The sequence below is a fragment of the Harpegnathos saltator genome, unplaced genomic scaffold (genome assembly GCF_003227715.2).
Source record: "Harpegnathos saltator strain DR-91 unplaced genomic scaffold, Hsal_v8.6 scaffold133, whole genome shotgun sequence".
Taxonomy (NCBI): Eukaryota; Metazoa; Arthropoda; class Insecta; order Hymenoptera; family Formicidae; genus Harpegnathos; species Harpegnathos saltator.
The window spans coordinates 243,275-262,651 of NW_020229910.1; the positions used below are offsets into that span (position 1 = coordinate 243,275).

Sequence of the window (19,377 nt, forward strand, 5' to 3'; positions counted from 1 at the left end):
GTCTACTGTGGTTGGCCAAAATGCAATTTTTTGAACTTACATGAAATCAAACATTTGTGATATTATTTATTTATATACACTTTCCTATAGTAAATGTTGAAATATTGTTGCTTTATGTTAATTGGTATTGCTTGTAGAAAGATTTGAATATAAAAAACTGTGTTTGCAAATCTAAACGTTCTATGACTTTCGTATACCTTTTGCTATGAATCTTTTCTTATCAGATATTATATCAGTACATTCCTATTATTAAACTGAACAAATAAAGTTATTTTTATCAATATATGAAGTTTTTCATGGTACATTGACTTTGTTTCGTCTGATAAAACTAATAATTTCAAATCTTATAGTACACTTGTTCAATTTCAAATGAAACTTTCCCTGTGCTTCCACTCTAAAATCAATCATATGATACGTCAAATTGCTCGTAAGGATATGCACTATAACTTGAATAGGCGCCTTTTTATTGATTTTTGATTGCAACGCCAGAGAAAAATCATATTTGATACCGTAAGTCGCACTTACTTGAATACATGGTAAGCTAGAAGATCCTAAGAACTATCGAGAATTCGAGATTTTGTCAAATTTGTTTCCAAACTGATAAGAATAGTGTTTCAAAGTTGCCGATTTTGAATTCATTCATCGCGATGCGATGTCACGTCTCCAGATATCTTAACCCCTTCGCTGTGGACACCTAAATTGCACAAGTGGGCCCAAACTGCGCAGCATTAAGTAATAAGTCAAATGTGACAAATAAATATGTACAAACGGTTTTCGAAGTCGCTGAATAAGAATCTGTTGTCAAAATTTCAAAATCCAAAATGGCTGATCCAATATGGCGACCAAAACAATTAAAATCTATCTGATTGCTATGAAACTCGGTATCTAGGCATTTTTCGGATCGCTGAATACGAATCTGTGGTCAAAATTTCAAAATTCAAAATGGCAGTTCCAATATGGCAGCCAAAATTGAAGATCTATGTGTTGTTATGAAACTCGGTATTTAGGGGTTTTTCGTGTCGATGAGTATGAATTCAGTGTCAAACTTTCAAAATACAAAGTAACGGATCCAATATGGCGGCCTAAAAAATTAAATCTATCTGATTGTTATGAAACTCAGTATCTAGACATTTTTCGGATCGCTGAATACAAATCTGTGGTCAAAATTTCAAAATTCAAAATGACGGTTCCAATATGGCGGCCAAAATAATAATAATAATAATAATGAATCTTCAATGTTGAATTAAAAATTTTTTACTTCAGCAAAGTCGAAATAATCGTCCGCCATATGTGAAATAATAATCCACCATTTTGAATTTATGATTTTTTAATACGGATTTGAAATCAGCGACCCCGAAAACCTACTAATACCAAATTTCAGCACATTTGGACCATTTTTAGTATTTTCATCCGCCATATTGGATCCGCCATTTTGAATTTCGAAATTTGGACATCAGAAATGGAATCAGCGATGCCGAAAACCTTATATAATCATGTAATTGCTAGATATTTACATATGTTTAACAAGATATGAATTTTGGCCAGTGTCACCGGTCTCCTGGCCCACTGTGCGATGGTGAGAGGCGAGGGGACTCACCTAAAACGAGCATCCCGAAGGGAACAGAAAGCTACTACGTCCTCGTCCTTGTTCCTGGGTAACGCTAAAAGTATTAGGTTGTTCGGAAAGTTCGTTTCAAATTTTTGAAATAAATTTAGAGCGCAATATTTTACATAAAGAGGAACTTTATTGAAGCAAATATGTACCGTTTTGTTCAACGACCTTGGCCCATCTTTCAGGAAGCTGCATGATGCCTTTGCTCCAAAATAAAGGTTTCTTATTGGCGAAGAATTTATCAAGATGACTTTTGAGGACTTTCAAAAACTCGAATTTCTTGTCCCGAAGAAAAGTTTTTAAAGAAAGAAATAGATAGTAGTCAGATGGGGCAAGGTCGGGAGAATATTGAGGATGAGGAAGAACGTCCTATTCGAAATCTAACAACTTCCTACGCATAGACATTACGACGTGAGGTCTGGCGTTATCATGATGGAAAACAATTCCACGCCTGTTAGCCAATTCAGGGCGCTTTCGTGCGATGGCAGTCTTCAGTTCGTCCAGTTGAAGACTGTACTTCGCCGCATTGATGGTTTCGTTTGGTTGAAGAAGCTCATAATATACCACGCCCTTAAAATCCCACCAGATACTCAGAAGAACCTTTTTCGCATGAAGCCCCGGCTTGGCCACTGTTTACGTAGACGCGTCGCTGGTTCCTCACGACCTCTTGCGGCTAACATAATTGTATAGGATCCAACTTTCATCGCCTGTTATGATCCTCTTCAAGAACGGTTCTTTTTGGTGCCGTTGAAGCAGCATATCGCAGACGTTCACACGTTCCAGCAACTGCCATTCATTCATTTCGTGTGGCACCCACACATCCAGTCGACTTGAGAATCCTAGCTTCTTCAGATGGTCATGCACGGTGGAAACAGACTTGTGCAGAGTGTCGGCGAGTTCTCTAACTATCACTCGAGGATTTTCGTGCACGAGATCCATAAGAAGCATTTCATCAACCTCCTGAGGCCGGCCTGAGCGAACTTGATCTTCCATGTTGAAATCGCCAGCTTCGAATCTTCGATACCATTTTCGAACTGTCTGGTGAGTGACGCAGGCATCTCCATATACTGAGAACATCTCATTCAGGGTCTGCGAAGCCGTGACGTTTAAAGCAATATAGCATCACATGACGAAAATGGACTTTTTGGTTCTCCATTTTTCAAACTAATTTCTAACGAAATAGTTGCACTTAGGAAGATCTGCGAAGTTTCCTTAGCGGGCTCATAGATCCGGGAATGTTTGTTGACAAACATAAAATCGTTTAGAGCGCCCTCGTTCTTACTGATTACATAGAAATGTGGAGCGCGCGAAATTTGAAACGAACTTTCCGAACAACCTAATAGTTTCTCGGAAAAATTCAATGCTATCTATCACGAATGAAAAAAATTGTTTCCATAAAAACTTCACATAAAATCTAATTCTGCAATGAAAAATGTGGGTTCTCATTTGAGATTTAAACGTTACCACCCACCTTACCCCGAGGGATTGGGGGGGAATAACTGTTATTATGTTTTTTAAAAATATTTTTAAAAATATTGAACAGGTATTTTTTTATTTTTCAATCCAATGATCATTTCTGGAGAATTGTAGAAAATCTAATTTTTTGCGATTACAGCGCTATCTATCACGAATCAAAAAAAAGTTTCGGACGTATTTTGTAGAGTAGAATCGGAATCTGCAATAAAAAATGGGGGTTCCCATTTAAGATTTCAAAGTTGCCCTCCACCCCCACTCCCCGGGAGTGGGGTGGGAGTTCGAGTTTGATATCATTGGATACCTCCCCTCGAGACGAACAAGTTTCATTACCCACTTTTTTGATCCGACATGTAGTTTTCCAGATATTACGATTTGTCAGATTAAATGGGACACCCTGTATAATAGTTATATTGTTGAATGGGAAATTACAATGAACAATTATATAACTGTTACTTGGTGTTTGCTGGGAAGTTATTTTACCAATGAATCAATAGTATCTGTAACAAACTACTTCATTAATATATATTCAACAAACAGCGATATAAAAAAAACAAGAACATAAGAAATACATAACAAATAAGAAATGTAATAACATAATACTAGTTTGTTGTCATTTTCATTGTCATTTTCATGCGCAAATCTCCTAATATCACTATTTTTGTAGTAAAAAATATCAAATGTTACAAATTACTGTTTTTTATAGAACAAAATTTCTAAAAAAGTTTTATTTTCATCATTTTTATTGAAAATGAAATTATAAAATCAAATTACATATCAAAACTATTTCAATTTTAATAAGATTTTTTCTACGGAACGTTTTTATTACAAATTGATATACGTTTTCAAGTACAGTTTTTGTAAGGATGTTTTTATTACAGTTATTAATACGGTTTTTTCTACAACAGGTTTTGTATAAAGTTTTTTTTTACAAAAGTCATTTCTTTATTATAATTATTAATACGTTTTTGTTTACAATAGATTTTTGTACAAAGTGTTTTTATAAGTTTTTTGCACAGACACAAACACGCGCGTACCTTGGCGCTTTTTTTTACCTTTTTTAAGGTAAGTTTTTGCGGATATCACTGATTTTGTTACAAGAGTTACAATGGACATCATAAGTGTAACTACAGTTTTCTGAACAGTATTTAGTTATTATAAAAAATATAGAAGAGGCTCCACCTCTCCCCCGTCATATATTTTATTAATGACATATGACGGTCTTCTTTACTAATTTTATCGCGCAACAATGCATAACTTAATATATCCCGGTTATACATGTAATTTTATTTGTAAATCTTATGAAAGAATTATGCATTATCGCATATGCATTATTTATTATCAATTTTAATTATCCTTACCTACAATCCTAGATAACATACAATAAATATTCTACGCAACAACTAATTTACTTTTGTAAGAAATTTTCTGCAACTTGATACTCTTGAGGCTTCTACGATGTGAAAAATTGCTATTGCAACACGATGTCGAGTAGCACGCGAGCTTCACGTCGATGATCTCAACTCATCTGTCCGCACTTCGTAAAGTTCTGCAGAGTGGATTTCAAACGTCGATGTGTCATTTCGTCTACATTTGTCCTCACAGCAGCAACCTGAACATATAAAATATGCAATATGAAATAACATATTCTTGTTTTAAGCAAGAATATATATAAATGATATCTTTTAAACGGTACTTTACCTGGATGTGGCCTGTCGATTCTTGTTCGGGGTTCATAGCGTATACGATAGTTTTCTGGAAGAATCCAAAGATTCTTCTAGCTTCGATATCACGAAGCTCACGCGTGATCGATGCGTGCTCAGCGCTAGCGGAGATCTCGTCGCCGAACGTTGGACCACGAGATCCCCGGCTAGGAACGCTCCTCAAAACAATGTTTATTCCCGCGTTAGCCGTGTATGTCGGGCAGACCCCAAACATGCGATCACGGCGTGAACGAGTTACAGCCAATCATTATCTGCCAGCTAGAGCTGCAAAAAGCTATAAGTGAAACCGAAGATTCTCTTCGCTCTCTGCTTATTTGTCTTTTCTTCCGAGCGGTCTTTTCTTCCGATCTCAACGGGCGGGCGAAAGCTTCACTCGTTTTCTGTTCGCGCGATCAGTGCTTTATTTCATCGTGGCTACATCGTTGCACTCGGTTACGATTTCGTGAAGTTGCTCTCTGTTCTACGCGCCTGGTTCGCGCGTCACTCTCCGACGCTCAATCGCGTACCCAACGATACATCGAGCACTCAACGCGTTTAACTTGTATTACTTTGTGTCTGTATTATATCAGGTGAAATTATATCCATTTTCCGTGCACCATCGGCGAACGTTGCGTCCGCGAGCACCGCTTGTCGCATAACACCTTACGTCCGCCGGTCTACAGCGAAGATTTCCGTCGATCGGGCGTCCAGTCAGACACTTCCCAAGATCTTCGTCCGCTTGTAAGACCGCGTCTTACAAGCTGAAAAAGGTGCCGCAAGATTTCCGCTCGATCGCAAAATTATTTGCCGCCGGGTACGGCTGTTTGTTGTAAATAAGAATAAACTCAGTTTAAGCGTAATCTTGCGCGATCGACTTCTCTGTTCTCCTGCACTTATAGCGATTAAAGATCGCGTACTTGCGCCCTCCGCGCATAGCGCTGTGCGATACCGCGCGATCGCTGTCGGCGGAAACCGACGGGAACAATTCTGTTTCTGCTTAATAACAAATATGTTCCAACGCTGCAATCTGGAAATGTGAAATATACAGTGTGAAATAATGTATTTTCGTTGTGGACAAATAAATATATATAAATATATATAATAATAAAAGATATTTTTTATGTATAAATACATGTAATAATAAAAGTTATTTTTTATAGAATATTGTGTGTTGCGTGATAGTGAATCTATTGTACTTCTGTTCAATAGTAATGTCTCAACGCAGCTATCTTAAATGTCAAATCAAATACAGCTATACCTGTAAATGTCAAATATGCAATATGAAGTAATGTATTGGGGACTTGAATAAGTTCTCGCTGTTTTTTCGTGAAAATGAATACTTTATTTAAAAAAATTAATAAAGAACATGTCATTGAAAATATTGTCCATCGCTAATCACTACTTTCTCCCATCTTTCTGGCAGCATACGAATACCATGTCGAAAGAATGACTCATCTTTTGAGGTTATTCACGAATCGACCCATTTTTTGGCATTTTCATAAGAATGGAAGTGCTGCTCAGCCAGGCCATGAGTCATCGATCGGAACAAGTGGTAATCGGAAGGAGCAATGTCCGGTGAATACGGCGGGTGGGGGGTAGGACTTTCCATTTGAGCGTTTCCGAGTAGATTTTGATGGGTTTTGCAACATGTGGCCGAGCATTGTCATGCTGCAAAATTATTTTGTCGTGTCTCTCCTCGTATTGCGGCCGTTTTTCCTTCAATGCTTGACTCAAACGCATCAATTGTAATCGATAGCGATCTCCCGTGATGGTTTCGCTTCCGATAGAGATGTCGCTTCCGAACGACATCTCTTAACGTTATTTAGGGAGAGGAGAATATCGTAAGCGTGGAGCGTCAGGTAGCTCAGTTTAGAGCAGTCGCCCGGCAAGCGAAAGACCCGGGTTCGACTCCCCGTCTAGCGACTACCGCACTCTCGATATTTTTCTCTCCTCGGAACGAAAAATGAGATGCAGGTTCCGAACGCACGGCGTCCCGTCGCCACCTAGTACTCCCTCCTTCTTTCATGGTATACTACACCCAGCTGATCCCTCCAAATACAGAGCATGAGCTTGGAACCACCCTAATAGCCAAATCTGTCCGAAACAGATTTTGCCAGACGCCTGCTGCAAGAGTTGATGACAAACTGATGTCAAAATTAATACAGATTCTGCAATATCAGATGATGTCGGCAGATGCCAGTAGCATTGAAACAGAATATGTTACAGAGGTTTGATATCAGATTGATGTCAACATTTGAACAGGTTCTGTTAAGCAGCCTGACGGCAGATTGACGATAGAAAGGAAACAAATCCTGCTGTCCGTAATCTGACGACAGATTGCTTAACAGAGACGAAACAGATCCTGCCGTGCGCAGTCTGACGGCAGATTGGCGGCAGAATTCAAACAAATGCGGTTTAATACTATGACGGCAGATTGGCGGCAGAAACGTAACAGATCCTGACGGACGCAGTCTGGCGGCAGAAATACAACAGAATCTGCTGTGCGCAGTCTGGCACTAGAATGACGGTAGAAACGTAACAGATCCTCTGCCGCCCACAGTCTGACAACAGACTGGTGACAGAAATACAGCAGATTCTGCAGTGCGCAGTCTGGCACCAGAATGACGGCAGAAACGTAACAAATCCTGCCGTTCGCAGCCTGACAGCAGATTGGTGACAGAAATACAACAGATTCTGCCATATTCATTTTTACCTTCCCCCTTCCCATTCAGTCATATATATTACGTGAAGGTAATTATTAAAAAACAACACAATATACGAACTAATAAGTAATTGATTTTATTTATCACACAAGACAAAACGAGACAGCTAGTCAGATTCATAACGATATTCAAATCACTGCCGTGATTTTTGATGAGCAAGAAGTATGGCTCGAATATTGGCGAAATATACTTGAGTCTTGAATATGTAATATCGCGTTTAGTTAGGAAATCTTCGCTAGTGTGCTTATCGAAGAATTGACATTGTAATACAACTTGACACAACTTAGACGCCTGTTTTAATTATCTATTGTCTATTATCTATTAAATCAATATATTATTAATATAATGAATAATTAATTATTTCAACTCAGTATATTATCGCCGTACTTTCTATCATATGAAACATATGTAAAGATTAAGCAAGCTTCGGCAAAAATGACAATAATGAAAAGATTTAAAATTAAACGTCGACGATGCACTAAAAGTTTTTATATGTTTGCTTCAATTTTGCACTTTATTAAAAGATAATACAAAAGTTTTCGATATGAAATAAACAACTTATAATTTTTAGAAAATAACACAATTGATACAATAACATAATTGACACATTTTGAGAAAATAACACGATTGACAATATCATTTCATGTAAAAACTAAATGTTTCTAGTAACAGAAAATTAATGCATCTTTTGTTTGTTTTTATTATCGCACTTGTAACGAGAAGCATTTAAAATTAATCTTCGACGATGATTAAAAGCTTTTATACGTTTGCCTCAATTGCATATTTTGTTAAGAGATAACAAAAGAGGTTTCGATATGAAATAAACAACTTACAGCGTATTTTGAGAAAAAACCATAATTTACATCATGTCATGTAAAAACTAAATGTTCCCAGTAACAGAAAATTAATGCATCTTTTGTTTGTTGCTATTATCGCATTTTTAACGAGAATCGCCAATGTTTAAATCTTTAATTATAGAAAAAAGTAAAATAAACTTATATGTAGATATAATTCTTCATATATAATTTTTAAATCACGCGAGATAATGAAGAAATCTAGCGTTATATGGATATATAAATGTTAAAAAGTAAGAAACAAAAGAAAAAACATTTTTATCTCATAAAACAGCTATTTGAGCTCGTGTTCATATCGCGGGAATTCACGGACGTCATATTTTTGCGCGTATTCGTAGGTAGATAGGTAGATATTCGAAAACCGTCAGCAGTTTTATACTGTCTCTTGGCGTCCGTTGAATGTTCAGGCGTTGGTTGGACGGATCGCAGTTCCATCGATCCTGAGGAATATCTGCGAACAATGAGGAACATAAGAGAACGTTCAGAGAAATTATCCCTTTACCTATAAAATAATGTAAAAAAATAATGTAAAAAGAAATGTTACGTAAGAAAAAGAAATAATCTATTACTATAGTTATACTATAGTTAATACTATGGTTATTAAAGACTTCCATTTTTATTATAATCATTTTCAACTCGAACGCGCACGACGAATGGTGTTTGCCGATTGTTCTTCAGGTATTCGTGTCTTACCCTGAGCTTGTCGAATGGATAAAAATATTAGATTTTTTTGGTGTTTTTATTGTTGTAACATCGTTGCTCGGCGATGAAGTCGCAACGCGTCGCGGAATCTCCCGTTGTACGTCAGAGAACAGTAGTTTCTTATTGTCGAATTTACCCCTCTCGTGTTTTAAGCTCACGTACTTGTCGTTGAGTATTTTCATGTTACGTCGCGCGATCCAATATTGGTTTTTCAGCATGTCGTACTTTTTGTCCTTAAAAAATAATCGTAGTGACATGAAAATGTGACACGAAGATCATAAAAACAAAATAAGGTACACTCTAAATTTTAAAGTGGAAAAGAAGGGAAAGAAAGATATAGCCTGCAAACTGTAAATTTTAAATTCTAAAGAAACGATAAAAGAAATGACCCGCGAAAAACAGTTAAATATGTTTTAAATATAGCATTATATTTATCCTTCATATGGACTAAGTTAAACTCAAACAAAAACCAACTTAAATGTTAATCAACATCTTATTTGTTCTAAATATAGAATTGAATTTAGACTCAGTTTTGATTAGGTGCATATTAAATATTAATATAATAATATAATAATATAATATAATATAATAATATAATAATATATTAATATAGTCTAGTCGCAGGATCATATATTTGAATTAAGTTAATTTTTAATTTAATATTTGGTTCTTATTTGAATCTGACTTGATCTATGTAAAAAACAAATATGAACTATATTTAAAACATATTCAACTATTTTTCGCGAGGAGAGATATGTGATTGTGTGCGTGTGGTGTGCGTGTGCGTGTGCGTGTGCGTGTGCGTGTGCGTGTGCGTGTGCGTGTGCGTGTGCGTGCGTGTGCGTGCGTGTGCGTGCGTGTGCGTGCGTGTGTATGTGTGTGTGTGTGTGTGTGCATGTTCGTACAAGTTCGAGAAACCGTTGCATGATTATTTTCATTTGGTTGCTTCGAAACTCGTCGACTTTAAACAGCATCTCGAGAGTTTCAACGAGCGGCATGAATAATTGGCGCACGTTGGGATCTTTCAACGGCTCTTTCAGCACCATAGATAGGGCGCCGTTGTACCCGCATTGCGTGCACTGCTTCTCGGCTGCAAAAGCACGACAAGAATGAAATGATTTTGCGGAGAGTTACGGACGATAAACAATGGCGACATCGTTTTCACGAGACTCGCTCTCAGTACGCATACCTTGTTGCAAGCAGTCTTCACAGTAAATATGTCCGCATTGCGTTATGTTATATGGCTGTTTTCCTCGGTACATCGGGGCGAAACATTTATTGCATATTAACGTATCCATGTTTGAAAAAGTACACAACTAAAAAAGGACGAGACGCATGACTCGAGAGATTCAACATTTTTCCTCGTGCCTTACAAGCGCTACTTTGAACTGGAAGTGATACTCTTACTCGCATCGCGATGTATTCTCTCTCGTTTCGTTGAAATTATACATTACATGCTGAGAGTGGAATAATTAAAATTTACTTACGTCGCAAATGTATCAATTGGACGTCAATCAAGTTCTATTTCTTTCGATATCACGGGATAGACGATAATGGTGGGCGATGTCGTTCCGTACAAATCGCAAAATGGCGCCAAACATGACGGCACGGAACAGGCTGGCTATTCGTCAATGGTCGCGTTCAGCAGACTCAACAGTTGGACAACATTACTAGATTTTCCACTGAATCTCACTCCTGATTGGTAAATATTTCTGGGTCTATGAAGAATCTAAAAGAATGCTCCAATCACAGACAATAATCACTAAGCGCTTACTGATCACTTTGTTCTGCTGAACGCAGCCATTGGCCGCGTTCAGTATTCTTGCGTTCAGCATTCTTTTAGATTCTTCATAGACCTAGAAGTATTTGCCAATCAGGAGCGATAATCACTAAGCGCTCACTGATCATTATGTTCTGCTGAACGCAGCCAGTGGTACAACTCAACGTTGCGCCAACCGGTTTTTTTTGCACCTATTGCCCCCACTTCTGTCATATCAGCAATATAAACAGTATAACCTCCGATATTCTGAGATGATGGGAAAATATCAGTAGAAATGTCGTCACAACAGCGACGACCACTCATTATTTTTCATCTCGCAACGTAAATCTCTTCGACACGTGCCGAATATCTGCAATATTTTCCCCGTAATCATGGAACTTGTGCGTATTCTCGTCAGCCGCAACCTCAAACGATCCTTCCTGAAGGCGCCTGAAAGGTTTTGTGTACAACACGCGCGATACATCAGGTACCGAACGCGATAGACGAAGTAGATGATCGAATATACCGAATAATATTGTCTTATAGATAGTCGCAAGTGGAGAAAAAAGCTATTTTCACACACGCTCTCATACGTCCAGATATGTTGATTGTCATTAATTACTTTTTCTTTGATTGCCGTGATTAATAGACGTGTCGCAAAACTGAACTAAAAAAGATAGGAAATATCGCCGTTCTACAATGTTAATTTAAGTAACTCTTGCGACGCAATATATTTGTATTATATGTTATGACATACACCTTTATATTGTATATATTGTTCTCTCTTTTTGTATAACATATGTAACAACTAGATTTTTTTTTTGACTCTCACTAGTATTATAATCTGACCTCCAGGGACACTTAGTAATAAGTTTGTTAGTTAGAGTCTAGCGCGAAGAGTATCCTGTGACACACTCGCATAAATTCTTAAATCTTAGATGTTAAGATCAGCAGGTAGTTTCTAAGTAGAAGATGGTGAAAAATATTTAAATATTTTATAATATGCACGTGATATCATTTCAGATTAGCAGAGGTTGGTAAATTGGAAACACCAAAACTACAAGGAAAGTATGAGACGGGTCAGTTGATTTTGCACAGAGTCTTTGGTTATCGTGGCGTAATTCTCTTTCCATGGTTAGCCAGAGTATATGACAGAGATATATCCAACAAGAAGGATGAGTATGTATAGTTACCCATAGTCATATAGTTTTTTCTGTTTTTGCTTAAGTAACTTATGATCACTTGCATGCTTCAATTTTTATTACGAATCAGTCTAGAATTAATTGATTCTACTCGGCTACATGCACAGTAATAATAACTCCTACTAATATTTATAAGTATTGTATATTTTGTATAAACACTTGTGACGTTAGTTAAAATCTCTGACAAAAACCCATTTATTTATGCAGTAAGGATGACAACAATTTCAACAATGTCGGTAAAGAAGTAAAGGGTAGAACGCATACATTCTACCAAGTTCTGATCGATCAGCGAGATTGCCCTTACATAGTAAGTAATACACGAGAAGACTAATTGGCACGTAGATTTGTACAAGCTGTACAACTTCTCTGTGTACCGCTTAGCGTGCTCAAACGGAAGCGGTGACCTTCCTGGGCAATCACGAAAGCAGTCGCAGCTTGTATGCTATCCCAGGCTTGGATTATGTCGCACACGAGGACGTGTTACCGTACAGCACGAACGAGAAAGCAGCGTTGCAACATGAATTGTTCGACAAGTTCCTGACTTACGACCCGGACAAAGAACCGTGCTTCGTAGCGCAAGAGACCCTTCGAGCATGGCAGAAGAAAAACCATCCGTGGCTCGAGCTGTCCGATGTACATAAGGAAACAACCGAGAATGTTCGCATTACCGTCATACCGTTCTACATGGGTTGTAGAGAAAGCCAGACGACTTCTGTTTACTGGGTGAGTCGACTCATCCTTTATTTTCTATGCGATATTTGCTGAGAATTACTAAAATGCCCTCATTCTATCGACAAAGTAGAACAAAGCTGGCTGAAGATGCGCGTCCATTCAAGTACCTAAGCAATGATTTGATCTCATCTCATCTCTTCATCTTTCTTCCAGTGGCGTTACTGTATTCGACTGGAGAATTTAGGTGAATTGAGCGTGCAGCTGCGCGAGAGACACTGGAGAATATTTAGCCTGTCAGGCACTCTAGAAACTGTTAGAGGCAGAGGCGTGGTCGGCCAAGAACCAGTGTTGTCGAAAGCTCTACCCGCTTTTCAGTACAGCAGTCACGTGAGCTTACAAGCTCCTAGCGGTCACATGTGGTAAGCGTCGTCGTTTGTTCTTCACCAGCATGAGGACGCCACGATCGTTTGCTTAATTGTATTTGTTCCCAGGGGTACGTTTAGGATGGAGAGAGAGGATGGGTATGCGTTTGATTGTAGAATACCACCGTTCTCTCTGGAATCAAAAGCGGAAGAGTCCTCGCCCAACGTTGAGGTCTAACTGTTCGGAGACGAACGGGATAACAATTAAATTACGACAGTTAATTAAGGCTAGTTAACTATATAACTTTACTAGATGAGTATATGATTGTTTACTAGCGTAGACAAGACGAAGTTTGAATAAGCTTGATACTTGAATATTGAAGACGAAGACTTGTGATAACTTGTGACCAACTGGTTTTCCAATCTCAATAAAAGTATAATGTACATATTTTCTCCCCCAAAGGTCATTGCTTGTGCTCTGTCACGAGGGATATAGATCTATATTTTGCTTTCTTTTTTCCTCTTCAGTGATCTGATTATATTTCGAATTTACTAAAACGATATACAGAGTGATTTGCGCAAGAGGATATTCAAAACCTGTTTATATTTTAAACGAGGAAATAACGCAGATATCTGTACTTGCAATGCTTTTTGATTGTGCGAGGTACTGGGTGACTGAAAAACAATGCAAAGTCACAAAGGAAAGCGAGAGGGATCACGTCAACATCGACGATATAACGATCACATCGCACGGGATTATTATTTTCAAACGATTATCAAACATTCGACAGTTTGTCGCTGCGAAATGTTCGTCCTATCGGATGTATCGGGCCACTTCGAAAAATCCATACGAATTGCGCTTGGCGGGCGGAAATCTGGAACGCGCTAGAGGGGGTAAAGGCGAAAATACGCGCTGGCGTGCAAGCGAGACAGGGCGACGTGCATCTTTCCTTCTCTATCGATCACAGGATAAAAGCGTGTGCACTTCGTCCGTGTCAGCACAGCGTGATACATAGGGACGTCGCTGGAATTGGTTACGTGCCGTCACAATGGTTGTTTGTAAGTTTACCTAGATCACACGGCGAGCCCATTGTCCTTTCCGGGAAGGATGTTTTGTGTGAGAAGGCTATTCGCACGGGTGCTAATGGTCTTTTCGACCGTAAAATATGCGGGAAGCCGTGTAACTGACCAACCTTAACCTTTCGAGCGTGGCCGATTTTTTGCCCTGAGCTGACACAAGCCACACCCTGGCTGGCTATTAATAATTTTTTTAATTGTCCGGCGCGGCTTCGCGTTGAATCGCATTGAGCATCCTTCCGTTCGCGTGACAAGAGAGATAAGATGACGAGTCCGAAATTCCCCGAGACAAAGAAGCATTCCTCGCCCATTGTGACGCCTGTGGATGACGATGCGATTCGTTCGGACGCGCGATCGCGAGCGTCGTCGCTTGCTTTTTCGTGCTGAATTCTCACTAAATGTTCGCTCCGTCTTTCCCACCGTGCAGATAGCCTGTCGCAGGATGTGCTCGAAGATTTTCGCATTAAATTCTACGAGGACAGTCGCAACGTGCTGGCGCAGAATGTCTGCACGAAAACAAATCCCATCGAGGCCTGCGCCTCGAGGAAGATCGTGGAGGAGACGCAGCACGTCTTCACTCATAAGATCGAGGCTGAGGGCAAGCCCATCACCAACCAGAAGAACTCTGGCAGGTGCTGGTTGTTTGCTATCTTGAACGTCATGAGGACCAGCTTTATGAAGCAACATAATCTGGATGAGTTTGAGTTTAGCCAGGCTTACTTGTTTTTCTGGGATAAGGTATACACTTGTATATTTAAGAAACAATGCAGCGTATCTTGTTTCTGCTACAATATATATCTCAATTTATTGCATCTTGATGTTTTCTTTTTTTCCACAGGTAGAACGTTGTAATTACTTTTTACATAACATCATAGATACCGCGAAACGCGGCGAGACAGTGGAGGGCCGGCTAGTCTCTTTTCTGTTGTCTGATCCCACCTGCGACGGTGGTCAATGGGACATGATCGTCAATCTCATAACCAGGCACGGTGTCATGCCAAAGACCTGTTTCCCAGAGTCTTACAGCTGTGAGTCCAGCGTGCGCATGAACAGTCTGCTGAAGAGCAAGTTACGTGAGTACGCCAAAGTTCTGAGGGATTTGATCGGGAATGGCGCTACTGACGAAGAACTGGAGGCGCAGTTGAAGAAGCAAATGACGGTCATCTATCGGATAATCGGCATCTGTCTGGGCATACCTTCCAAGGTGTTTACATGGGAGTACTACGACAAAACGAAGAATTACAACTGCGTGGGACCCATCACGCCGTTGAGTTTCTACGAGACCTACGTGAAGCCATATTTCGACGTGAACGACAAAGTGTGTCTGGTGACAGATCCGCGTCCAAGCAACCCTTACGGGAAGCTGTACACCGTCGACTGCCTGGGGAATGTCGTTAGCGGGCGAACCACTCGCTACAACAACCAGCCAGTGGAACTGCTGATGAAACTTTGCGCCGAGAGCATCAAAGATAACGAGCCGGTCTGGTTCGGTTGCGATGTCAACAAGAGACTAATAGATAAGCACGGCATCCACGACCTGAGCGCGTACAATTTCAATCTGATGTTTGGCACGGATGTGCACATGGGACTCTCCAAGGCCGACAGGCTGCTCTTCGGGGATTCCATGATGGTGCACGCGATGGTGCTTACCGCCGTCTCCATAGACCCTGTGAGTATCTCCTCCTGTGTGACGGACGTCACACAGGCAGCTGTGTCTCTCGTCTCGATCCCGATCTCGTGCCCGACTAATTCTTTCCTTTGGTCTTCGTTTCAGAGAGACGGTAAGATCAAGAAATTCCGGATAGAGAACTCGTGGGGCGAGGATCACGGGCAAAAAGGCTATCACGTCGTGAGCTACGACTGGTTCGCCAACTTCGTCTTCGAGGCGGTGGTGGACAAGAAATATGTACCTCAGGACGTGATGGCGGTGTTCGACCAGGAGCCCATCACCCTGCCCGCATGGGACCCCATGGGCACGCTCGCTTATTGATGATAAAGTAGAACTAATTACGGCATTATGGCAAAACTTTCTACGCATTACGGAAGAGCAGACACACACGAGACATACATAAAACATATAAATATAATATTTAATGGAAAAAAAGAAACGAGAGAAGGAAAAACAGGATCCGAGAACAGCGCGATTGTACAAAATACCGAATATTTTATACCATGCGAGGGAATGTGCAAAACAGTATTGAAAAGGAAGCAAACGAAACAATGGCTGCTTTGTCGTTCGTACGAATCGCAAGCGCATTTTGTTCACCGCAGTATACTACAGAGAATGACGTTTAAGCTAGACCGTCAAGACTGAGTGTATGAGTTACCATATAATTGAAATCACGAGGTAATTAATCGAAACGATTCACGCGTGCCTGCTGCAGTTTCCGGAGGGTTTGCGCGTCATGTACGCGTTACGTATTCGCAAAGGGTGTTGGCGAAGAGCGCGCGCGCGCGCGTTGAGTCGCATACTTGACCTTGTAGTAGGCAATAATGTACCCGACGATCCTTGCATCCCAGTAACCCAGTAACGGTTACGGTGGTTTAACGCGTCGTCGTTTAATAACGCGATACGAACACAGCAACTTCCCGTAAAAAAAAACCAAAAATAAATATAGACTGCAGACCATCTCCCGGCGTATTGTGTATCCACGACTTAAATTCCCGCGATTTAGCCTTGGTCTACAATACGTGTCGTAAGTTGTAAGCCGTAAGAATTGGCGAATCACAGTCGATTATCACAAAAATAATCTGCTATAATTGATCAGTTCTTACGGCTTACAGCTTACAATACATATTGTAGACTAGGCCTTAATCGCATTAATACACGACATGTAGAGAGAGAGAGAGAGAGAGAGAGAGAGAGAGAGAGAGAAAGAGGAAGAGGCACTGGTACTCGCGTGTTAATCTCCGCGCATGTTAATCTTAAGGATCGCACGTGCACACGCTAAACAGTAAAAGGCAAAAGCAATAGAACAGTACGGAGAGGTTTGTAAAATTTAATAAAATGATTTGCCAGAGGATGATTAAAGGAATTCTTGCTCAAGCTGTCTGGAATTCGTTACTGTCCATCGTACCAAGGCTGTCGCTTGACTCGCTAGGATCGCTACGTCGGTCGGTGAGCGGAGTGGACGTTCAGTAGACACCGGGAGAGCGTGTGATTTTGAAAACAATTCCTATATTATCAACGTACTCTTACAAAAGCGAATCTCGTACAAATGTTAAATGCTCCAAACGTTCGACGATGTGTGTGAGACTTTGGACGATGCGAGTTGTTTCCTCTGTTGCTTGTATTGCTTGTGACAGTATTGCAACTTAGCCCATATGCCGTGGCACATGTTCTGCAGATGCTCGTCCTTCTCCTTGAGCGCGAACTTGTAGATCTTTTTGATCATTTGCTGCGGACCCCTCAAGTGGCCACGCTGTATCAAACTCAGAGCAGAATACAATCTGCAACGAGCGACAAGGAGAGGATTATCAAGACGCAATGCCAGTTCGAACTGCCTCACTGAAATTTTACCCGCCATTTCAGCCTAGAGAAAGGAAAGAGAAGGCAACGGGTGAATTGAAATGTATCACATTATTGTATGACATGCATGTATGTGTAAAAGAGACAGTTGTGACTTACACAGTGTTCAAATTCTTCACCTAATGCAGAGAACGCTCCTCCTAAAGTGGATAACCAGGACATTGCGTGATCAGCTTCTTGCCTCTCCAGGATCATTTGCATTAATTTCTCATTCCTGGGGAAAAATGTGAATGTCAAACAAACGCAGCATGCAATTTCAATTCTGCCTAGTGAGATGATCTTACCATTTGTAATCCAAGAACTGTCTCCTCGGTGTCCTCAATCTTATTAATATTATCTGTATACATTTTCTACCGTGCAATCCAACGTACAACCATCTGAGCAGCGCTCTCAGAGCAGCATTGCGATAAACGTAGGAATTTGACAAGGTAACGATGTAAGTCGAGACGAGGTAGGAGACTAATCCCCTCGTACATAGACGAATTGCTTTAGCTGTATGCTCATCCAAAGGGTCCTGTGCGGATATGTCAACCCTCCGTTGAGCACTGCCGTTGACCTGCTCATGTTTAAGCACACACTGCGGCCTGACAATGACATTGTCGAAAATCGCGTTGCTCCTGTAGACGACCAATCGTAGACAATGATCCATATTTCGTTTTAACTCAAGACTGACGTCGACGTTACATTTTGCCGTATCATCATCGCACGTCGTTGTAGCGCACGTTGTGTGCAATCTTCATGGCATCGAGGTTTACCGAGGGACATGCGTGCGTCGGCGGGCTTTCCTAACCTGATTCACCTGTCATAACCTCTCGGCTCGCCGGGCTTCGCGAAAATTATGGCGCCCATGATGGCTCCGTTCGGAGAGCGATCAGCACTAAAGTACAGAGCAGTTGGGTAGTAAATAGTTAATCGGTTAAAAGTTAAGTTAAAATGTCAATAACTTTTAACTTAATTAATTTTAACTTTTAATTTAAACTAATTATTGTTAAACGCGCTAACGTTAACTTATTAACTTTTTTTCAAGGCACAATTAAAGTAACTTGTCAATATTAAAGTTGTGCGAAGTTGGTCCACAATAGTTATTAAGGAATTAATTAAACAATGTTAGTGAACGTGAGCGCGTGATGCGGCAGGATGCGTAATGTCTGCAAAGTCTCATTCAAAACAACTCGAATTTGTTGATGATTTCCTAGTAAATGTTTATTATGATAGACGTTGGAGTTACACAATTAATATGACACATCGCTTGCTGGCATATTGCCAGTAAATCGTCAATAAATTCGAGCCATTTTCTATAAGATTTTTTTTGCAGAGTTCTCCCGTTTGTCGCGTACTCATTCACTATAATATTGTTTAATTAATTCCTTGATAATTATTCTATAATTCGTAAAATGGCCCAATCAGTAGACTATATTTTTAACGTTTTTCAAATATTTATCTTACATTTTTTCAAATTTTTTCCATTCATTGTATAAAAAATATTTATTTAACATTTATTTAATGTATATTTTACATCTTTACTTAAAATGTTAAAAAAAAATATTTATTTGACATTAATTCTTTATTTAAAATAATGATTAAGAAGAAATATTTATTTAACGTTTATTTAATGTTTATTTAATACCTAATGTATATTAACAACTGGTTAAAAATTATTTTTAACATTTTAAAAATGTTTTTTAAACGTTTTGTTAATATTTTTAAAA

The 19,377-nt window shown here is 39.6% G+C and overlaps 4 protein-coding genes across 4 annotated transcripts; 2 read left to right on the forward strand and 2 right to left on the reverse strand.

The window, feature by feature from the left end:
- Positions 1-8,623: 8,623 nt before the first annotated feature.
- On the reverse strand, positions 8,624-10,684 carry LOC105184956 (RING finger protein 212B). Its single transcript, XM_011144092.3, has 5 exons — positions 10,555-10,684; positions 10,257-10,383; positions 9,973-10,157; positions 9,059-9,300; positions 8,624-8,816 (listed from the first exon to the last, which is right to left on the reverse strand). The coding sequence occupies exons 2-5, from the start codon at positions 10,363-10,365 to the stop codon at positions 8,624-8,626; spliced, it is 729 nt and encodes a 242-aa protein (XP_011142394.1). The 5' UTR covers positions 10,366-10,383; positions 10,555-10,684.
- Positions 10,685-11,034: 350 nt separating this feature from the next.
- On the forward strand, positions 11,035-13,510 carry POLDIP2 (DNA polymerase delta interacting protein 2). The gene is made up of 6 exons (XM_011144081.3): positions 11,035-11,313; positions 11,850-12,005; positions 12,236-12,335; positions 12,410-12,751; positions 12,914-13,119; positions 13,192-13,510. Exons 1-6 carry the CDS (start codon positions 11,219-11,221, stop codon positions 13,298-13,300), a joined length of 1,008 nt encoding a protein of 335 aa, XP_011142383.1. The 5' UTR covers positions 11,035-11,218; the 3' UTR covers positions 13,301-13,510.
- Positions 13,511-13,919: 409 nt separating this feature from the next.
- LOC105184936 (bleomycin hydrolase) lies at positions 13,920-17,185 on the forward strand. The gene is made up of 4 exons (XM_011144073.3): positions 13,920-14,121; positions 14,567-14,877; positions 14,978-15,808; positions 15,914-17,185. Exons 1-4 carry the CDS (start codon positions 14,112-14,114, stop codon positions 16,127-16,129), a joined length of 1,368 nt encoding a protein of 455 aa, XP_011142375.1. The 5' UTR covers positions 13,920-14,111; the 3' UTR covers positions 16,130-17,185.
- A 112-nt stretch (positions 17,186-17,297) lies between these two features.
- On the reverse strand, positions 17,298-18,551 carry LOC105184929 (uncharacterized protein F58A4.6). Its single transcript, XM_011144064.3, has 3 exons — positions 17,953-18,551; positions 17,768-17,882; positions 17,298-17,672 (listed from the first exon to the last, which is right to left on the reverse strand). The coding sequence occupies exons 1-3, from the start codon at positions 18,315-18,317 to the stop codon at positions 17,361-17,363; spliced, it is 792 nt and encodes a 263-aa protein (XP_011142366.1). The 5' UTR covers positions 18,318-18,551; the 3' UTR covers positions 17,298-17,360.
- Positions 18,552-19,377: the final 826 nt, after the last annotated feature.